The 22,905-nt window shown below is 34.2% G+C and overlaps 1 protein-coding gene across 4 annotated transcripts in view; it reads left to right on the top strand.

The window, feature by feature from the left end:
- TBC1D5 (TBC1 domain family member 5) overlaps positions 1-22,905 on the top strand; it is a 571,386-nt gene that overhangs the window by 188,529 nt on the left and 359,952 nt on the right. For all 4 annotated transcript variants that reach the window (XM_040636853.1, XM_040636851.1, XM_040636852.1 and 1 more), the window contains one exon: positions 14,896-15,027. In XM_040636853.1, the coding sequence (XP_040492787.1) occupies positions 14,931-15,027 (97 nt within the window). In that variant the 5' untranslated portion in view covers positions 14,896-14,930. The remainder of the gene's footprint in view (positions 1-14,895; positions 15,028-22,905) is intronic.

The following is a 22,905-nucleotide window of genomic DNA, read 5'->3' as shown; positions in this document are numbered from 1 at the left end:
CCCAAGAGGCAACTTTTTATGTTTCAGACTGGTTTTCCTCTAATAAAGAGAATATGGACATTTTTTGAGTAGTTTAAGACTTTTGAATCTGTAATTAAATTTCTTCCCCTAATGTGTTAGAAATAATGCTTTTGTATCTTGAAAGATGGAAAATTTCTAAATGTAAGCTATTTAATTCTGTGCCGTTGTACTAGTTCTGGAATAGGGGGACCTCGTTTGACCTATTTCTTTAGGGAATAAAGTATGTACACTAACTCTCCTGTCTACTTCTCTTTGCCATTGCTGTAGAAAACCTCACCACACATTTCAGAAACTATGGTGTTGATCTTGGTTATTTAGGTAAAAGATAATATCACATCATATTTTAAAATAGCATTTTATTTCACTCCGAGGTAAAATGGAGGAGTGTGTGATATATCTAGATCTATAGACAGACACCGAGTTTCTAGATTTTACAGATTTGTCTGCTTTATAAATTGTTCCAGAATCGAAAGTACAATAATGGAAGCATATACTACCAAAAATCCAGAAGACTTGTTAGAGCTGACTAAACTTAGTCTCTTGTAATTTACATCCATAGCTGAGAGGCCTGTAACCACTAAAGGCCTGTTGACATATCACACAACTCACAAAATCTATTCTGTACTGATTGTATTAATAAATTTATCTGATGCAGTCTTAACTACTAGCAGTTTCTAACTGACGTTTTGAGGAAGGGCAATATTTTTAATCAGTGAAAGAAGAGACTTGGATCTTGTTTTGCCTTTGTTGCTTCACAAAGAAGAGATTGTGTGAGTTGGGGCCAAGGTTTTCTTTGCCCAGCTCATTCACACGTTCATCTTCCCAGTCTGTTTTCTCTTATTAGGACTTGATGTACAGACACTGGGCTAGGAGCTCCTGACCTTCAGTAGTCAGTACTTGCCACTTACTCAGCAATAACTAAGATATTGAATTCATACAAAATAAAATCAAATTACATTTAGTATTATATTCTCTTATAAGGCTCTCTAATTTGACTGACTGATTGTAGGTATTTCATTTCTCCAAAAATACTGGAAGCATCCTGAGGACTTTCATCTGTCTAGATGCCCTTTTGTGTGACTTGATTTTCTGTCCTTTACTATACTTTTTCTGTGGTGACTCCTTTTTACCTTATCTTCCTCCTTCTAGTGTACCATAGTCTTGATATTACTTCTAGGACTGATCTTTTATTTTATTTTATTTTAAGATTTTATTTATTTATTTGACAGAGAGAGAGACCGCCAATGAGAAAGGGAACACAAGCAAGGGGAGTGGGAGAGGAAGAAGCAGGCTCCCAGCAGAGCAGGGAGCCCGATGCGGGGCTCGATCCCAGGACTCTGGGATCACGCCCTGAGCTGAGGCAGATGCTTAACGACTGAGCCACCCAGGCGCCCCTGATCTTTTATTCTTAACTTTCTGAGGAAAGGCTCTTTTCTGAAAAAGGTCCTGAGATGACCCAGGTGCTCAGTGTTTTTCCTCATTTGAGACATGTAATGTGGTCTCTATCATATCATCTCACACTCCCACGCACAAGCCTCGCATGCCTTTCCATCCCACTCACAGTATGAAACAGAGTCTTTTCATGTTATAAAAGGACATAAAAGGCCTCTCTCCTGTCCCCGCCATGCCCTTTTCTCTCCATTCACACCCCATCCTTCTTTGTCCCTCCAAAACTCCTAGCTGTTTCCCATTTTAGGGTCTCTGCATTTGCTGTTCCAAGCAAGCTCTGCCCCCAAATGATCTGGTGGCTTGTTCCCTCACTTTATTCAAATGCCACCATCTTCTCAGGGCGTCCCAAGACTGCACTTTCACAAATAAGCTCCCAGCTCTCAAATAAGCTCTCAGTCATGCCCCATCATTCTCTGTCCCCTTATCCTCTTTACATTTTCTTCATAGCATATGTCACTTCTTGACATGTAAATTATTTTTTATGCTTAGTTTATTGTTTGTCTTCCCCAAAGAATGTAAATTCTCTGAAGACAGAGACTTTGACTGTCTTGTTCCCTTCTAAATGATTACCTTCTAGACTAGCTGCTGGCATACGGGAGGATTCAACAAGTAATTTCTAAGTTGAATGTATGTTACACTTGTGCAGTCCCTGCTTTCTTCAATTTCTGCTTCCTTCTTTCCTTTCTCAGTAAACCAATTGAGAAAATAGTATGTGAAATCTAATTGCAGTGTATGAAGTAGAGAACAAATCTTATGGGATATTTGAAGGATATGTGTTTTTGAACTGTAAGTACCCTTCTGTCTTTCCTCTCATTCTAATAAATTGTATAAACATCACCATCAGAGCAGTGGCAGTGTGATGGTGATAGTAGTAACAATAATAGCTAGTATTTATTGAGTGCTTACTCTGTATGGCCCGTTATTTTTCAGAGTTCTTCATATTTGTGTGTTTAATCCTCACAAAACCTGTGAAATGGATATTTCTCATTTTACTTTGAGGAAACTGAGGGACAAAGAGTTTAACCAACTTACCTAAGGTTAGATAGTTAGGGCATTTTCCTCAATTTGAGCTTAGAAAATGTGACTCTATCACTGGTGTCAACAAAAGTAGATTATGGAAATTTCCTTTGGTGGGAATAGTAAAGGATGGTAGTGGAAAGAAGTATGCCAGTGCATTCTAGGAGGAGGGGCTTTTGTTCTTTGGGCTGTTCTTGCCTTTTGATGCTCTTGGAAGAGAGGAAACTTGTTTTGTTCACTATATCGTAATTAGAAGTAAAATATGGGATTGGCTTTTATATGATCTAGTTTCTGAATTTATTCATTTAACTGTTTGGAACAGAATGGAATGGAGTTAAGAAACATTTCAGAGAGCAGGGAGCCATTGAGATGAACTTTGGGAGGTGATTAGTGGGATAGATATTGTATCTATCAATATCAAGTGATTAGTCTGCTAGGTATTTAGTCAATAATATTTACTGTTATTTGCCAGATCATGAGAATAGAAGAGTGGTTGTTTTGTTTTGTTTTGTTTTAAAGAAATATTTCAGAGAGGGGAGTCTGGGTGGCTCAGTCATTAAGCATCTGTCTTCTTCGGCCCAGGACATGACTGGGATTGAGCCCCGCATCAGGCTCCCCTCTCTGCTGGGAGCCTGATTCTTCCTCTCTCACTCCCCCTGCTTGTGTCCCCTCTCTCGCTGGCTGTGTCTCTCTCTCAAATAAATAAATAAAAATCTTAAAAAAAAAAAAAAAAAGAAATATTTCAGAGAGAGAGGAATGGGGTGGGATAGGTTTTCTTGACCAAGGCCACTTGCCCAAATAAATGGAGAGGTGGGATAACACTGGATTTCTTTAAAGAATGAAAAGATCTGAAGGAGAAGATTAGAAAGATCAATATGGGTAGATCATGAAAGGTGTTGAGAACCTGTAGGTATATTTAAATGTCAGCAGGCATCATGGAACCATGATTATCCTTTGACCTCTTAAAGTTAGAGCTCTTCTAATACATCTCCTTTGCTATGGGATTCTGTCCTGCATTATATGGTATGTACATTTTCTATATTCTGCCTCCTATCAGATTCTAAGTGTTAAGACAGCAAGGATGTTGCCTTTCCTCATTCTTTATTTCTTGGAGTTCCTTTCCTGGTGTCAATACACTTAGCAGGAAGCCAGTAGGGATGTCTTAAAATGAATTTAGAAAGAAGTCTGAATTCATGACTCAGCCACTTAGTGTGTGCCATTGAAGTGAGATCCTTAACCTGCTAGTTTCAGTATCCACATATATAAAATAGGGATGATAATGATGCTCTTCTGATAAGATGCTGAGGAGATTGAATGGGATAATAACATAAAGCACAGTGTCTGGCTGGCATTTACTAAGCATTCAGTAAAATATTAGTGATCGTCAGTACTGCACACTTCTCAGCATAGAGAAAGCATTGAACAAATTATCATAATCATTTTTTATTTCTTTTTTGTTCAGGAACATAATCTGTTGTTCATTGTACCATATTTACAAAGGGAAAATTTGGTTTTCTTTAAATCATTCTTTTCAGAATGCATCCTGCAACATATTTGCCATATGGGGACCATTTAAAGTATACATGAATGATAATTTAATTTATACTGTGTTTCTGATTTTTTAATACTGTATTAAAATTACTATGTATCCATGATTTATTTTTTTTTTAAATCCTATAAATTATTAAGCAAAAGACTGCATAGTTGAAAACTGGGCAAAAGATACGAACAGGCAGCTCTTAGAAAAGGAGACCCAAATGGATAGTAAGTAGATGCAAATGTTTAATTTTATTCATCAACTTGAGTGGGGGTTCCTAGATATTTGGTCAGACATTATTGCAGGTGGTTTTTTGAGGGTGTTTTGAATGAACGAAATTAATATTTACATGGGCATAAGTAGATTGGCCCTCATAATGTGGGTGGGCCTCATCTAATTGGTTGAAGGCCTGAATAGAACAAAAGACTGACCTTACCCCTAGCAAAAGGAACTGTACAGCAGAATGACTTGGACTTCATCTACATTCTTTTTTTCTGATGGCCTTCAAGCTGTATCATTGGCTTCTCCTATCTGACAGCCTTTGAAATAGAACATTGGCTCTTTCTGGATCTCCAGCCTGCCTTCCTATCCACCTTGCAGGTTGAAATTCCCGGGTCTGTAGTCATGAGAACCAATTCCTTATAATAAAACTCTCTTTTTCTCTGGCTTTTTCTCTGAAATCTTCTATTGGTTTGTTTCTCTGGAGAACTCTGACTGATTGGAACAAATGAAAGGATTTTCAATCAAGAAGTAGTCAAGGAGATGCTGATTAAAACCACGATGAGATACCACTTCGTACCATTCAGACTGGAGGGAAAAAGAGGCTCACGATACTAAGAGCTAGCGAGGATGTAGAGAAATAGGAACTGTCCCACACCAACGTGTAAATTGGTATAGCCACTTTGGGTAGAAGTTTGGCAATATTTTGTTAGAGTTAAAGATAGGCAAACAATTTGATCTAGCACTTGTAGATTAAAATTACTAGATTCATCAAAATAAGGTTGCATTAAATGTTAAGGTATGATATCTTAAAATCTAGTTTTGTGTTAACGTGATTCTCATGAAAATTCTTTCATGATCCATTTTTATATTTGGTTGCTTATTTAACTATAGATATTGTTATGTGGCTTGCCTGTGGGCTGAAAATTGCTGTTTTGCACAGACTTCCACAGGGTACTCAATAAAATAATTTTTGAAATGAGATGGTTTAAAGAAGTATATCAAGAATTTCAGTCCCTATGTCCATTTTGAAATTCTAGTAGTAACTAAAAAATATAGTTTAATTTTCATACATTTTTTGGGTGTTAACACTCTTCTGTCAGAAAATTGTTAGAATGATTTTATAAAGAATAATCCTGATGTTCCAAGAGGGTGTGTGTGACATATAAAAATAATCCATATCATACTAGAAGACAAAGTATTAGTTTCTCAAATATGAGAAAGAGAAAAGATCATACCAGTGTATTTGTATGATTAAGTTTACTGCTTTGACCACTTATGTTCACTTAAATAAAAAGTGGACTTTCTTAAATATTTAGTGAAAACTTAGAGCTTCATACTACTTGGACAGAGTCTTCCTACGATATTAAAAATAACTGGCCATCTTAATTTTTTACTTGATTTTTCTAGGATTTAAAATCCTAGATACTTAAAATATTATGTATTTATGGTTTTTGAAGTTATAAGAACATTTTTTTTTCTGCTAAGGAAGACTTCGTAAAAATGTGCTTACGTGAAAGTGAGTATTTATGGACTTGGGGGGAAATTATTATCTGGTTTCAAAAGCCTCTATAGGAAAAAATGACTTTATGATAATGTCACTCGAAGTGCTTGATCCTGTTTAGTTCCATTAGAAATAAAGAAAAATTTTCCAGGCCCTAAACAGTTTTCAGAGCTTCAGATCTCTCTTTATTTAACTCAATATATAAATAGCACATTGCACTTCTAAGTGACTGTGTTGTTTTGTAAATGGGTAAAGCCTGACATGAAGTTTGTAATCTACCTTCAAAGTGTTTGCTGAGGTTTAGGCATACATTATCAAAATTTTAGAAGTTATGAAATGTTTTCATTTAAATCAGTGTAGTAAGAAATCTATATATTTAATTTAATGTACTTACCTCTTAAACATTTATTGTGATATTCATTGAAATTTGGAGAAAGTGTGCTACTGTCTTCTGCTAAAGTATATACACAGGAAGACGTATGTATACTTGCCAGTAAAAGTCTCTAGCAGTTGGAATAGGGATTGTGCAGCCTCTCTGTTGTCCCTGTGTATACCCACATTACTATTCGTGTATTTATTGTTTTATTAATTGCACTCTTTCATGAACCCTTTCAGGTCTTCACTTGTTCTGCATGCCATTCATGGAATTATTCTGGTTTGTCAGTATGCATTGATGTCTTCAAAAATTCCTCAGTAGTAGCCATAGAACCCTGTGCTTTGTGACATCAGGATATCATGGGAACACTGTATCATCTACTGGTTTTTATACTTAACCATTTTTTTCTTTATCCATCTTTCATTTTACCAGTGCTTGAAACTTACTGTCTTGTAAAAATGAAATGTAGACCGTTTTATTCTCATTCTGAGGGCCCATAATTTTACATTTTTAAGCTATACATATATATCTGTTTTTTGGGGGTTTTTGTTTTTGTTTTTTACATGAACATGTAAGTGGTTTTGGTGTTAGAAAACATACAGCAGTTATGTACACAAGTCTCTTTTGGGTAAAGATGGAAATTTTACAGTCAACGTGGATAGCAAAGACTGAGAGAATCTCTCAAGTTGTATCACTTTCCAGTGAAGCTCAAATTCATTATTTTACAGTAAGTTGCTATTTTAAGTGACTCTCATTTTCTGTTATCAGTTATAGAGAAATCTATATATATGTCATCAAGTTGGAGAATTGGAGTTTTTCTTGTCTTTGTAAATAATGATGATCTTCTATTATAATTGAAACATTTTTACATTCAGAATGAGGCTTCTTGTTTCTTATGCCCAAATATATAGAAGCTACTATTTACCGTGAGCAAATAAGCTAGTCATTTTTGAAGTCACTAATCAGTTAAATTGGCGTTTTTCATGTGGAGTATAACATGTCTTCACATTATGCATTATTTTTTTAAAACTTAAGGTCACACTCAGAGCTTACCATACCCCAGATTCTTATGCAGTATCATGAATATTTATTAACATTTTATTTATAATATGGGAATGAAACTGTTATATATTTGAATAAGAGTGGTCTCAAGTTAACAAAGTTCAGTTTTCTTTGTTTTTGGGTTTTGTTTTTTTTTTTCTTTTTTCTAAATGCACCTATGTTCCTTAGTGGTAAAGTTAATCGCACTATAAAAATAGTCATATACTCTGTCTCCATTCAGCAGGGTCTTTAGCAGCTCTTAGATTTTTGTTGGGTGGTTTCATTTTTCTGCATTTGGTAGGTGATGATTTCCATTAGGAAGTTGGTTTGTTCATTTGTTTATTATTATATTTCTTTGCAGTTACTTAAGGAAACTGAAAGACAAGTTGCTCTGGGGCCAGGTCATTTGAGTAGTATATCTTGGTCTTTCCCATCAGTGATTACTAATTAGTGATTACTAGGTAGCAGCTCTGGAAAAACAACTCTTTCCTGCTTTTGGGTAATGTTTTTTTGGATCTTACTCTCAGAGTTTTGATCTCATTTAATCCTGGGACTCCTATAATGAGCATACCACATATTTTCCCGTAGATACTGATCTTCATTAATCCACTGGTAGGGTTGTTAGATAAAGTACAGGATGCACAATTAAATTTGAATTTCAGATAAATTATGAATACATTTTAGTATAAGTATGTTACAGATATTACTTTTATTGTTTTTCTGAAATTCATATTTAACTGGGCATCCGTATTTTTACTTTATTTCAGTTAATTAATAATTTCAGTTAATTAGCTAATGCTAAGTCAGGCCACCTATTTCCTGGGCTCTTTCCTCACTAAACTTTGAGCTCCTTGGGTGAAGAGGGGTGGATGTACCTTAATTCATCTATATGTAGTTTTCCTATCTCCATGATAGTCTGGAGATTTTTACCAACTGAAAAAATAAAATCTCTAGTCAGCCATAATGTTTCTTTACCTGAATATTTATAAAGCAACTGTGTTTGACTGAGTTTGCCCTTTCATGTGAGTTAAGTTCATTGAAAATAATCATGTTTCAATGAAAAGTTGCAGATCTCAATATTAATTTAAAAAATTTCATCTCCCTTTCTCTTCCCTTCTCTTCGTCATCTCTTTCCCCTTCTCTTTCCAGCTCTTACTATAATTAGCTAGCATTAACAGCAAATGTTTACTTTAGTTAAATTATTCAGAACATTTATTTTACTTGTCAAAGGTTAGATCAGGTTGTTGTTTGAACTCGTAATTAAATGCAGCCTAATATGCTCTCGTATTTATATGCAATATAAGCCTGGTTCCTCATCATTCTGTATAATTTTGATGTTCAAGGCTGACATTTCAAAAAGGTTTTCTCTTTTCAAATATTGCTCATTCTTCTTGAACTCCTAATTGTTTGTTATAGTTACCTTGATTTTATGAAAACCTGACTGAATAGTTTAAAGGCTAGAGGTGTTCTCTATATAAAATAGGGACAGCAACAATTGGAAGTATTTTGGTATGGCTGTATAATAACAAAAGGTTTGGTCACTAGGCTGAGCTACTTTTCCAGTCTTTGCATCTTGAGCATCTGTTCTAGAGAACTCTGAAACCAAATGAGGATACACTGTGGAGAGCTTGATTTATATAGTCACAACTGCTACTTTCTATTACTCTATAGCATTTGAATATTTGAAAGGCCAAATATATTCCTGTTTGTAATATAAAATATTTAAGCCCACCTGTGAACATTTCGTATATTCTACTTATTTGTGATTATGTATATTGTTTATGAATTAGTTTATTTCTATAGTGGATTGTTCACCCTAAACATCTTGTTGTGATAGCCTGGAAACTATAAAAATTAAGTCTTATAATTTTAATTTTCTTTTGATCATTGTTTTTAGGATGGTAGACCGTTATGGTATTCCTATACCTGTTAAATTGGCAACATTTAAGACAGTACAGTTGTGTGGTTGGTAAAAGTGAATTAGGTTTTCAAGATTTTACCAATGAGTGATATTTAATATTGAATGACATGTATTAAGACAAATGCTTTTATATATAATTTATTTGGCATTGTAAATGCATTTATCTTGTGAGAAACAGACCCCCTATTGTCAGATGAAGTATTCTGGAAAGGTTTGGAGTAAATAAATAATAAAACTACTTCGATACACAGTCTAACCAGTATTAAATATTAAGACTTTCAGATGATTGATTTTAATACTTAATTAACTTACTTAAAGTCCAGTGTAACCCTCTTGCATTAAAGATTGACAGAATTTAAAAATAGAACTTTATTCTTTCTCTTTGTTTTTCTTCTTTCTTCTCGTTTTCTTTCATTCTTTCTTCCTTCCTCCTTTCCTACCTCCTTCTCTCCCTTTTGATGGAGACTTTAGAACATCATTAATCCCAAACATCAAATTTACCTCTAGCTGCCACCATTTTTGAATAAAAGAGGTTTTTTAATAGAAAATTCTATAGATAATGTTCAGTTATTCTCTCTCTTAATTATGAAAATATAGCTTCTATCAAAGTTTGTTGCTTTTATAGCTGAGATGTCGTGTTTTAGGTTATATACCCATCATGGTAAATGCATGCTATCTGTGACAGATACTTATTCATGCTATATCCTCTCCTCTTTTCCTAACCGTGCTCTGGAAATAGTTCATTTAAGCTCTTTGATATGCTTTTCTTATAGGAGATATCTTTATGTAAAGTAATATTACTCTGTCATTTCAGTGTTTGACTTTTAAGTTTACCATCAGTCTAGAATTTAAATGAATGAAGTATGCTTATATGAGCTTTTCTGAATATGGATGTCTTTAGAAGACACAATTCAGAATGCTAATTCTCTGCCTATGTATTAGAAGCTGTGAAAGGATGAAACACATAGAACTTCAGATTCAGAGGGAATAAATTATTTTTCTAGAGGCTTTGTTGATGTGATACCATTTTAAAAGAAAAAAGTTATTGAACTGACCTGTTCTTTTGCCTGTGTAATGCTAAGAATTTGAGATTTTCACTTGAGACTACTTGTATTGCTTCACTTGACATAGAAAATAATATCGTTTTGAAATTTTATTAAATATACTTTAAAACTGTTATCTAAGCTTTAGTGCTAAACTCTTACCCTGTCATTAAATATTAACTATTTTCACAAGACTTCCCTTCTTTCAGGCAGATCACTTTTATCCTAAGATTTAATATAGCAAGAACCAGATTCGTAAAGCCAATATAACTGTCCTTAAGATTAGTCTTGGTTTTTAAATGGCAGTTTCAGCCTAAAGTGTCAATTCCTGTGACCAGGATAGCAGTGAAACCATATTGCACAAACAGTTTTGAGTTTTGTGAATTTTGAGTTTATGTGAAGCAGGAAATTTAACTGTTATTTATAGTAATGTAGCAAAGAAGGGATATTTCCTTAAGTCTTGGAAGGTATATTGCTGTGTGTTCTGAATTAGTAAAAATAAGATTGCCTTCAGTTTTAAAAATTCTGAGGGTTTTGTCAGGGAAGTTCTAGAGACAGATTGACATCATTTAAGAAAACTGAAATCCATCAGTTATGGATTTTAGTAGTCATGTACTCTTAAGGTATATATTTTTGGTCATTGTATATTTTTCTCTCTATCTGTCTTTTATATAGAGAAGATTAAGGCATACCAAATATAGAAGTCCAGGTTTGTAATACAAATACAAGATGTAATGGTGCATTGTGCCTCTCAAAATGTTTATGCCATTTTGACTTTTAATAGTGATTTTCTTAAAACTTTTAGGTCAAAAAAAGTTCCCTTAATTCTTTCTTTGAATTTTTATCAAATATTTTCCTATGGTCTGTTATTTATAGGTAAAAGATTATTCATAATAGTGATTAAAATGAATGTGGACACATTTGTTTAAAAATCTTTGATATTCTTCTTTGTAGTAGTCAAATATTTTTACTGTTGTTATAGTCACAAAGCACAAATTGGAAAATTTTTAAGAGAATTACTTCACATTTAAAAGCAACACTATATTGTGGTTTTATAAGGTAATCACAATAACAGTAGCCAACCTGCACTTAAATATTTTTTTTTATCTAGAAAGCTAAAATAGCCTTTGTATTTAAAACCAAACAACAAAAAACAAAGCAGCACCTGCTTAATATGTTACTCTTGAACAAGATTATTATTTAAATCCATAATTAAAAGTAAGAACATCATGCAAACTTTTTCTTCAACAGATTTCTTGAAAATAACTCATTATTACTATTCAGCCAGTTTGCTTTATTTGAATATAAAAGAATTTCAGTGATTCAGTTTCAATCTATAGGCATAATAAATTAGAATATAATGGATGCCTAATTGTACAGACTAGTTATATACTGGTATATTTGGTAAATTTTATGTGTTGGTTATTGATTATAACCATAGACATTAGTTTCTAAAGAATTATTATTAAAGCTGAAACCAGTGAATGACTTCTTGAACCTAACTTTTTCTAAGGAGTCAAAAGACCTTGATTATCTTTGAAAATCTTGAATGATATATGAACAGCATCATGTTGTAGAGTATTTAATTTAGCTAGAAGGGTGGGGTTTTTTAATGTTCTTTTTAAACATATACTTTGATATCAGTTTGGTAGTTACTTGTTTATCTCTCACAAAGTTCAAAGTACATAAAATTCCCTTATTTGTGTATTTTAGGTATGTGAAATCTGTAACAGTGGAAGTGTACTATAAAAATAAAAAATTAAGGTAATGATATGAAAATATGTCTAGGATATTAAAGAAATTTTATGGAAATCTGGCTGTTAACTTGAAATATGCATTTTCAAATGTTTTCTCTCGTATTTTCAAAAGTATAACAAAATGTATGGAGAATATGAATCTTAACATTAAAATAGTTGTCCATGGGCCAAATACAATTTTGAAATGTGTTTAATCTATTCCATGCAGTTTTTTTTTTTAATTTGAATTATTTGCCAGCACTTTAAAGAGATTTCACATAAAATTCTGGATTTCTAGCTTGTCTTGAATAAGCCGAAGCAGAGTAAAGGGTGTTTCAGTCATTCACAGACCCCATCCTCTTGTACCCCTTGTCTGTTTGTCTCATTGACTTACTGAGAGCCAAATATAGTGCCAGAGTAAAGAATGTGAGCTCTAGAGCTAGAAAAAACAGGTTCAGATTCTGGCTTCAATACTTAAGTACTGGTGTGATTGTAGACAAATTAATTAATCTCTCTGTACCTCAGTTTTCTCTTTGGTAAAATGAAAATGATGAGGAAGGTATGTCAGTAGGGCTGTTGGGAGGATAAAATGATGAATATACGTGAAGCATTTAGAGTGGTTTTGACTTACATTCATTGCTCAATCGATGTTCATTTCGATTAATAATGCTTTTTGCTTGACCCCGTTAGGTTTTTGAGTTTGGTGGTCCTTACTTCTTAGCAGAGGACTTTATTTCTTAATCTGTTTATTCATTTGATCAGCAAAATTAAATCAGATCCTGTTTTATAATATATAACTGATCATTTACTTTTTGCTGTCCTCTAATAGATTATATTCCCCAGAATTCCTTCAGTATTGTAAGTGCTAAATATTTGCACATATAAGAAGCAAATAACTGACAGCTGTCTAGATTTATGGACTTAGGACTTGATTTATGGCTTTGGAAATTCTTACTGTATGTTGGCAACGAAAGTTTTCTGCTCTCTGGTGTCGGTTTTGCCTATCCTTTTGCTTTTGTTTTAGCCACAATCTAAGGTGGAAAAGATTTTTTACCATCTGACTGTGAGTGTGAGTGGGTGAGAGTTGGAGAGTTCTGGTAAAATTCTGAAAATGTACAAGAGTATTTTACAAAGTGAGAGTTTTAGGGAGGAACTAAGCAGGATGGAAGAGCATATTGTGTTGGGAAGAGGCTGGTCAAGGATTTGTATATTCATGGGCTTCTCTGGAACCTTTCTCTGTAAGTGGAGTCCATAACCTATAAAATTATAGGTTTGCTTTGGTTGGGCTTGCTTTCCAACTTATCATTCCTCATTTACTCTTCCTATATCATGTCTCTCCCTTCTCTTGAAACTTAAAATTTCATGTGTTATATTATTTTGGATGAAAATTAGTGACCCCAGTTTATTTTTCTGGAAGATTCTGATTTGGGAAGTTTATATGCAGCTTATGGACATAGAAAATTTATAAGTAGTTAGTGTAGCTTAATAGTTCAATAATAATTAAAAATATCTTTGTTTTAATTGAATCATTTATAGAAATCAGAACCTAGGAGGAAAACCTTCAAAATGAGTAAAAAAAAAAATAGGTGGTTATTTATATAATCTTGCCTTTGTAAGCATAGTAGTACTAGAGGTAGAAGCCATAAAGGAGATACGGATATATTTGGGTGCACGGATAAAAAGTTACTTATGTCACAAAAACACCATGTTATTTGATGACAGACATACTCTGAGAAAAATATCTGTATCATATGACAAAGTTTAATATTCTTAATATTTAAAGCATGCTTATAAATTATGAAGACAATCATAATAATAAACTCCTCAAAATATAATAAATAAATGTCAGAGAAAACATGAATCTTCAGTAATCTCACTCTAGTTATCAAGCAAATGCAATATAAAATTTGACTATTGGGGCGCCTGGATAGCGCAGTCGTTAAGCGTCTGCCTTCGGCTCAGGGCGTGATCACGGCGTTCTGGGATCGAGTCCCACATCGGGCTCCTCCGCTGGGAGCCTGCTTCTTCCTCTCCCACTCCCCCTGCTTGTGTTCCCTCTCTCTCTGGCTGTCTCTCTGTCACATAAATAAATAAAATCTTTAAAAAAAAATTTGACTATTACACTGGTTGGTAAAATGAATTACCTGTTCCCACTGTTAATGAGGGTCCAGGGGAATGAATTGTTCTTATGTACAAATCTTTCTAGAGCATAATTTGCCAAAATTTACCACAGAGTCTTATTTTTTTAAATACATGTTTTGGTCCTGCAGTGACATAAGAATTTATCTTAAGGAAATAATCATAGATTGGCATAGAGATATTACTAAAAGATAATTCATTGTGAAACTGTTTTTAGTGTTGAACAACTGAAAGCATTCTGTTTACTAATAAGGAATTGGTTACATAAATTGTTATAGCCATTTAATGGAATACTAGGGGTCCATTTGAAGTGATAATATGGTCTTTTTTAATGGGATGGAAAATACCCACAGTAATTTATATAATTAGTATACTTAGTACGTTAGATCCCATTAAAAAATATATTTTTTAAATGCCAGAACAAAAACAGGAAGGATATGTGTAATAAAATGAAATGTTAACAGGGCTACTGTTTTTAGCTAACACAATTATGAATGATTTTAGTTTGCTATATTTTCTATATTTTGAAATTTCCTATTATAAATGGGTATTATTTTGGCAATGAAACAAAAAGATGTTATAAATGGGACAGTAATTTAACTTACAATCCAACTTTTTGTGTAAAAGATTATTGAAAATACATGTGATTGAACATTGAGGTAAAGGTTACCAGTGAGGTTCAGATTTGGGGAGAAGTTGTTGAAATGGAAATTTTGTGCCACTTTTTGCTTCTTTGCATATGCCTGCCAATGTGTTGTAACAGTCCCTGACGCCTGTGGAAAACTTGTTAATGTCTGTAATGCTCATTTAATCATTTCAATCTTGTATTTATTCCCAGTCATAGCAAAAAGAAAAAATATAATTTCTCTCTCTCTTTTTTTTAATCTCCCAGGTAGTCACTTTTTTTGGCATTGTCCAGTTCTCACAATGTATCATTCCTTATCTGAAACTAGACACCCTCTGCAGCCAGAAGAGCAAGAAGTGGGCATCGATCCCTTGTCGAGTTACTCAAACAAGACTGGAGGTGAGTTTTGTATGCAGATGCATCCTGTGGTTCCTGGAAACCCTAGCAGAGAGACTCTAGTTAGCTCTGCCTGCCTTCTGTATGTAATTCTTTACATGAAGCTGAGCAGGGCATCTTGAAGCACACTTCCCTGGATAGGTAGAGAGCACTCTGACACTAATGACTACCACAAAACGTCAACTTTCAATTAGAGACAGAAGCATTAGCCAAATGTTTAATGCACTGTCATTCTTAAAAAAAAAAAAAAAAAAAGATAAACAATTACTTCAGCATAGGGATGTTGAAATACAAATGGCCTTTGTCAAACATCTTTTAAAGAAGTCTAAGCTTCTGGTGTTGATTTAGCAGGGATTTTTTGCCTTTAAAAGTAAGTTGACATTATTCCAGGATAAAAGACTTGCCTCATTCTCTCTGTCTCTCTCTTTTTTAAGTAATTGAAATTTGTGTCTTACTTTTAAAGATCTATTCATTGAAATTGTTGGAAGAGTAAGAGAGAGTGTTAAAAGGTAAATTGCATTCAGGGTCTACCTTATAAAAATTTATCAAATGTGTATGTTTCAGAACTCTGTTTTATTTTCTCCATATTAGTAATAATACAGTATCTTGAAAAAGGAAGCGGTCAGTTTGTGCAAATTCTTAAAGCCTTGTCTTTATTTTTAGTTGATTCATTGACTCAGATTACTACTTGTAATTTTTTGCTCGTGAAATATATACATCAGGATTATGAGGTCTTTTTAAAAAAATCCAATTAGTTAAAGTGATTCACATATATTTTGTTTACTTCAGATACAAATATTTTTTCTATATTGGTATAAAGTTCTGCTATTAACTTGTGTTTTGGGAATTTAAAAAAAATGATTGCTTAAAGTGATTATTTCTTTAGTGCACAAAGTTTGACTTTATGGAGTGTGTTTATAGTTTTTGTGCATCTTTACTACCTTCTACATCATACAAATGCCATTGTTGTTTTCAATGAAAATAGGATAATTTGGGGGCACCTGGGTGGCTCAGTCAGTTAAGTGCCTTTGGCTTAAGTCATGATCTCAGGGTCCTGGGACTGAGCCCTTCATCAGGCTCCCTGCTCAGTGGGAAGCCTGCTTCTCCCTCTGCCTGCCACTCCCCCTGCTCCTGTGCTGTCTTGGGTGTGCACGCTCCCTCGCTCTCTTTTTCTCTCAAATAAATAAATAAAAATTTTAAAAAATAGTATAATTTCCCCTACAACTTACTTTTGTGATTTTACTTTTTATTTTTGTGTGTTTATTGAAAAGGTCTCAAAAAGGCTGTTCAAGGTTTTGATAATATGAAAGAATTGTTAGTATCTCAATTTAGTTTCAGCATCTTAAAAATTTCAGTGGTAATACTATATCTCCTACTGATTTTTTTAATGTAATATCTATAAGGAGCACTAATAAGTAAGTCAATTTATTTCACAAGCTCTTCTGTAAGTGGCTGTTTTAAAAGCAAATATATTTTTATTATAAGTTATAAAATAATTTCACCAAAATTTTCTGATTTACGTGCTTATTTTAGAACATAGTTTTTTTTTTTTTTTTAGTGCATATTTTTCTTTGGTCTAATTCATTAAATACTGACGTTCTATTTTTTTATTTTAACTGGCTAAAAAACATTTTTAAATTAATTTTATCCTTTACTGTTTGCAGGAATGAGTAGTTACCTTTACTGAAAAGGCTTTTCGTTTATATCCTAGCCTAACATTTCTATGACATACAAAGTTATTAGGACTGAATTGATGTTTAAAAGTGCCATTAATTCATTTACCCCAAATGTTCATTAACAATGTAAATGTATGCTGATGTTCTATGAGACAAGGAAGTGACTAATGACTCTTCCAACTAACAACACTTAAAATGAATAGAAACTTTAGATAGCTAATCTTGAAGTAATCAAGACCCTCATTCAGCTTGGCATCTCTGTATGCTCTAAAACAGCTGTCAACTGTTAAAAATATATACAAAACACACATACGCACACGCACATGCAGAAAGAATGATATGTAAATATCTAGTTCTTGAAAGCCATGAAGGTTACTAACCATAGTGGGTTTTGTGCATTGTATATGTAAATATTTTATATGAAGCATCTATTTCATCTTCTTAGATTTCCTTTTAGCAGAAAAACATGTGTTGCATTTTAATAGGGTTGTCATATTTATTTGAAGAATCATCACCTTTCTAGTGTGTTTGTTTATTTTAATATATGTATTTCATGGGGTTCTCCACATATTTGAAGCCTTTTACACATTTTTCCTACCAGGGAATTTATGGCAAATGGATGACTCATTTTGTAAGTAGTCAAACACTGGACTTAATCAGTGGTTTCCCTATGTAGAAGTTATGTTTTTATGGTTTTGTTATTAATTCCTGTTAGTAGATTCCATAAATAAATAAGTCTTTAATTTCTCAAAACTGAATTTTAACATTTATAAAGAAACAGTACATTATTGAGTTAAATGATTCTGAGTATTCTGGAAAGCATTTGCAAAAATAGTCACATCATAGGAATAATAAAGAGAAAACTGCTTCTTACTGGTTTATTTTCATGGATGGTCACAGAAGGTCAGTGAGGACAGAAAAAAGAACTGTTTGAATATATACATGCAGAATTTTCCATGTGAATCAAACTTTTAACTGCTTAAATTTCTTTTTTAAGTGGAGAATAGCATAGAAATTATGATATATTTCTCTGTGCTCTATTTGGTCATATATATAGTTTACTACTTTAAATTCCAAGATCTTTGATCAAAAGGTATTAATTAGAAATTGGCAAGTTACCTATAATTCAGTTGAAACCATAAAAAAAACCCAAAATGTTTGTTCAACTATTCATGATTATTCATTTGTAGGAAAAGAACATTTTCCTCTATTAAGTCTCTTTTGAGAATAGCACTTTGTTACATATTGCCAGAGGTTTTAGCTTCAATTTTATATGCCTTCTTACTTACAGCTTTTATAGTATTCAGATAATTACTTAATGTAATGCTTTTTATATAATATCTGTTTCAAAGCTTTCTTTCTATCTTCAGGGATAAAATATTTAGTAACCTACTTAAAAAAAAATCCAAGACATTCAGAATATCCTGCCTACTCCATTTTTGACTTTTGTAATTTTGTTTTTGTCCCCAGTCTTCTTTTCTTTCTGTTGTAGTATCATAGAGTTTTAGAACTAGAAAGGAGTTCCTGGCTTTATTGCTGAATAAATTGGTATTAATTAAAATAGTTCATTGAAGTTTATATAATACAATGATGCTGTCCTATTATGATCTTTAATATTGTTTTCCATATAGCAGAATTGGATTTAGATTTGAGTAAAAGATGAATTTGTTTTGGAAAGATATCTGACAAAAGTAAAGGATGCTGTCTAAGTCATCTTATTTTAAACCCTGCCCTTGCTCTAATTATAATTAGCGGGAATCATCATAAGGAGGGAAAAAAAAATCTTCCTTTCCTGGCTTAAAACTTTTCAGTGGTTTTCCATTGCACTAATAATAAAATCCAAACTCTTGACCATGATGTTCACGGCTGTCTTCCCTGTCTGGCCATGGTCAGATGTGCTAAGCCAGTCCTAAACTCTGGACCTTCCCACATGCCATTGTTCTCTGACATTATTCTTGATTCCTTCACAGCACTCATCCTTCAATGTAATTCTGCATTTATTTGTTTCATTGTTTGTTTGTCTCCTTGTCTAAAGTGTAAGCATTATGAGGGCAGGAACTCTTGGTGTATCTGTTGGCCCACAGACACTATTGAATTAATAACTAACAGATGAATGAATTGTGTTTTAACAGTCTGAATTCCTTCACTTACATTAATCAGTTAATTACTTCACGTATCTTTTTTCCATCTACCTTTTTCCTTTCTGTCCTAAGTTGTAATGTATGAATGTAATGTATGAAATCTGTTTTATCTTCCGATTGTTTTTTTTTTTTAAAGATTTCATTTATTTATTCGACAGAGAGAGACAGCCAGCGAGAGAGGGAACACAAGCAGGGGGAGTGGGAGAGGAAGAAGCAGGCTCCTAGCGGAGGAGCCTGATGTGGGGCTCGATCCCATAACGCCGGGATCACGCCCTGAGCCAAAGGCAGACGCTTAACCGCTGTGCCACCCAGGCGCCCCTATCTTCTGATTGTTTTAATACTTTAATATTTGTTCTTTCAGGGTTTCAAAAGTAATAAAATCTCGTCTCTCTTTAGGTCTCATTGACCTCTCCCTTCTTTGAAATCCCTCTGAAAATTGACATTTTCCATGTTTTTTTTTCATTTTGACACAAATCAAAATTTCCATAAGAACCAACAGGAGAAAATTTTCTGGGAAATACGTCAAGCTATGATATCCTTATTAACCCACAGCAAAAATTATTTAGCAACGGAAAGCTGAGGAAATAAATGATTTCTTGTCCAAGATAATTTGTTGCAATAATATGACAGCATAGACTAAAGTATGCTTACATTTAATATACATGTTTCATATATGTACCTCCTAGTGAAAAATCTACAAAGATACCATTCTTAATTTTTGATTTCTATTACTTACTAATGCAATTTATAGAAATTTATTGTGCATATGAAACATTGTAGAATCAAGAACCTATGGAGTATAGGCTTTTCTTTTTTTTTTTTTTTTAACTTTTCAGCACTTCTAAAGTTTCTTGTCATTCAATAAATATTTGAGTGCCTTCTATGTACCAGGCATCGTTTTGAGTGTTGGAAATAAAACATTGAAAAGATAAACATAATTCTGAATGCCAGTTGTAATGGTTAATAGCCAGGTTTTGGGGGACCAGGAAGAGAAAAGTAAATGGCCAGTTAAGACGGAGAATGCTAAGTGCTTTCCTAAAGTAACTAATAGTATGCTCAGGTAGTATGTTGTTGGGGAATTTAACTTAAATTTGTGGTAGTGGTGTGTCAAGGAAGGTTTGTAATCTATTTAAGCCACAATGCAAAGGATGAGTAGCTGTTAGCCAGTGATGGAGTGAGTAAAGAGTATGTGCTATGAGCTTGCCTTCTGCCCTCTTCAGTGTGGTTGGAGGCTAGCATTCAAGGGTCGTATGGCCACAAATGAGACTGAAGACCAGGGTCATGAAGCCGCCTGACACTAAGAATAGTAAGGAATCTTACCGCCAGAATTACATTTTAGAAAGATTATTATGGCTACAGTTAAGAAGCCATTGCAGTATTCTGGGTAAGAAATCATAGTGGCCTATACTAGGAAAGTATAGAAGCAGAAATGGAGAGAAGTGGAAATGTTTGAGAGAGATTTAGTAGGTAGAATTGACAGCATTTGATATTTGGATATAAGGAAGTGATAAGGGTGAGAAGTTTGAAGTGACATTCAGTTTTCTGAGTTGACCAGGTAGGTCTGTTAATGCCTATATTGAGATGGGGAGCTCTGTAAGGAGGAACTTCTTGTGGTGCAGGTGGGACAGGAGGTGGCAGGGAAGATTGTAAGTTCAGAAGATTGTGAGTTAGAAATGCCTTATGACATTCAAATGAGGACATCCTAAAGATTTCGATCTATGGGTCTAAAACCTAGTGCACGGGTTGGTGCTGGAGATAAAGATTTGTCAGCTTAAGTATGGTAGCAAAAACAATGTGAATGATTGTGATCACCTAATAATAGCACCTGGTGTGAGAAGAGGACCTAGAAGCAGTTTTAAGGAAAGCCAGTTTAAAGACCTTGTAGCAGGGGTGCCTGGGTGGCTCAGTCAGTTAAGCGTCTGCTTTTGGTTCAGGTCATGGTCCCAGGGTCCTGGGATTGAGTCCCACTTCAGGCTCCTTGCTCAGCAGAGAGCCTGCTTCTCCCTCTGCCTGCTGCTCCCCCTACTTGTGCTCTCTCTCTCACAAATAAATAAATAAAATCTTTAAAAAAAGAAAAGACCTTGTAGCAGAGGAGGGTACTGTAAAGGAGACTAAGAGAGAGTGTCTAGAGAAATAGAAGGAAAACTAGGAGTGTGGAGTCAAAGAAGCCAAGGTGTTAAGGAGAAAATAAACAAAAGTACCCACAGTTGGCTAAGGTTTTCAGCAAATAGAAGTCTGCACAGGATAGAGGCATTGTAACTATTGACAAACACAGTGCTTTTTGTAATCTCAGGAATCCATAGTCTTGAGTACTCTGTGTATTTCAAGTAAATTAATGAGGTACTCTGTACTAAGCTGGCATGAAGAATAGAGTGAAAAGTTACGGTAGTATTTAAAATTTTAAAATCAATGCAAGAGATGTGTAGGAGTCTTGGAAATTTGCAGTCTAGAGCCAAGGTGGAGGGATTTGTAGACAGAGGATCGTTATTTTCATTGTAATAATAGGAGGGAAGGAGAAAAGAAGATATTTAGATACAGTAGATTCATTGGTTAAATAACAGAGTTCAATTAAATATCACTGATATTTTAATCTCTCTTTGATAAGTTAAAGTGAGGTAATTTGCTGAAGGTGAGTGATAAGAGGAATCATTTGAAGATTTGTGGAGAGTGACAAAAGTTTGGATGATTTGATAAAGAATATATAACTGTGGGGACCAAGTTGAGATAAGACATCATAATTTATAGGTATACAAGCTTGTAAATCTGCATGATCATGTCCAGTAGAATTCAGCACCTAGGATTTGGTAACACAGAAAAGCAGGCTGGGGTTTTGCCATGGGAGTAAAAGAGGTACGCATAGGCAAGGAGGCTGATGGTGGAGGAATTCATTGATGGTCTGAGAATATAAGGATATTTGCTACCATGGAAAGGGGTTCTAAGAGGACAGAGTAAAAATTTTTGGAAGGGATGGAGGTGTCAGGGCAGATGAAGTTGTATAGAGTAACATGGTGATGAGAGTTGTGAAGGGAATATGGGAATAGTATATGAGTGTTTGATATATACATTGATTTGGTGGAACATTGTTAAATGGTAGCCAATAAACTAGCTCAATACCTTCATTAATTCTGTGTTAAGAATTTGGATCTACAATAACTTAGATAGGTTTTGGCTTGAAGTCTTTTTTTAAATTTAATCTTAAAGGCTTAATTTTTTAGAGCAGTTTTAGGTGCACAGCAAAATTAAAAGGAGAGATTTCCCATATACTCCTGCTCCAACACATGTATAGCCTCCCCCGTTACCAATACCCCCCGCCAGAGTGGTACATTTATTATAACTGGTAATCTACATGACACATTATAGTTAACCAAAGTCCATAGTTTATATTAAGATTCACTCTTGGTGTTATATATTCCATGAGTTTAGACAAATGTATAAAGACATGCATCCATCATTATAGTATCATACAGAACATTTTCACAAAATCCTCAGTGCTCTGTCTATTCATCCTTCCCCCAATCCCTGGCAAACACTGATCTTTTTACAGTTTGCCTAGTTTTGCAAGAAGTATCTTTTTTTTTTTTTTAAGATTTTATTTATTCATTTGACAAAGATAGAGACAGCTAGCGAGAGAGGGAACACAGGCAGGGGAGTGCAAGAAGAAGAAGCAGGCTCATAGCAGAGGAGCCTGACGTGGGGCTCGATCCCAGAACTGCAGGATCACGCCCTGAGCTGAAGGCAGACACTTAACGACTGAGCCACCCAGGCGCCCCTGCAAGAAGTATCTTTTTAATAAAAAATTCTTCATAGAGGGGCTCCTGGGTGGCGCAGTCGTTAAGCGTCTGCCTTCGGCCCAGGGCATGATCCCGGCGTTATGGGATCGAGCCCCACATCAGGCTCCTCTGCTATGAGCCTGCTTCTTCTTCTTGCACTCCCCTGCCTGTGTTCCCTCTCTCGCTAGCTGTCTCTATCTTTGTCAAATAAATAAATAAAATCTTTAAAAAAAAAAATTCCTCATAGAACCCAAGTGTCCATCAGTAGATGAATGGATAAAGAAGATGTGTGTG

Source organism: Ursus maritimus, unplaced genomic scaffold (assembly GCF_017311325.1).
Source record: "Ursus maritimus isolate PB19 unplaced genomic scaffold, ASM1731132v1 scaffold_20, whole genome shotgun sequence".
Classification (NCBI taxonomy): Eukaryota; Metazoa; Chordata; class Mammalia; order Carnivora; family Ursidae; genus Ursus; species Ursus maritimus.
This window is presented reverse-complemented; position numbering and strand designations above follow the sequence as displayed.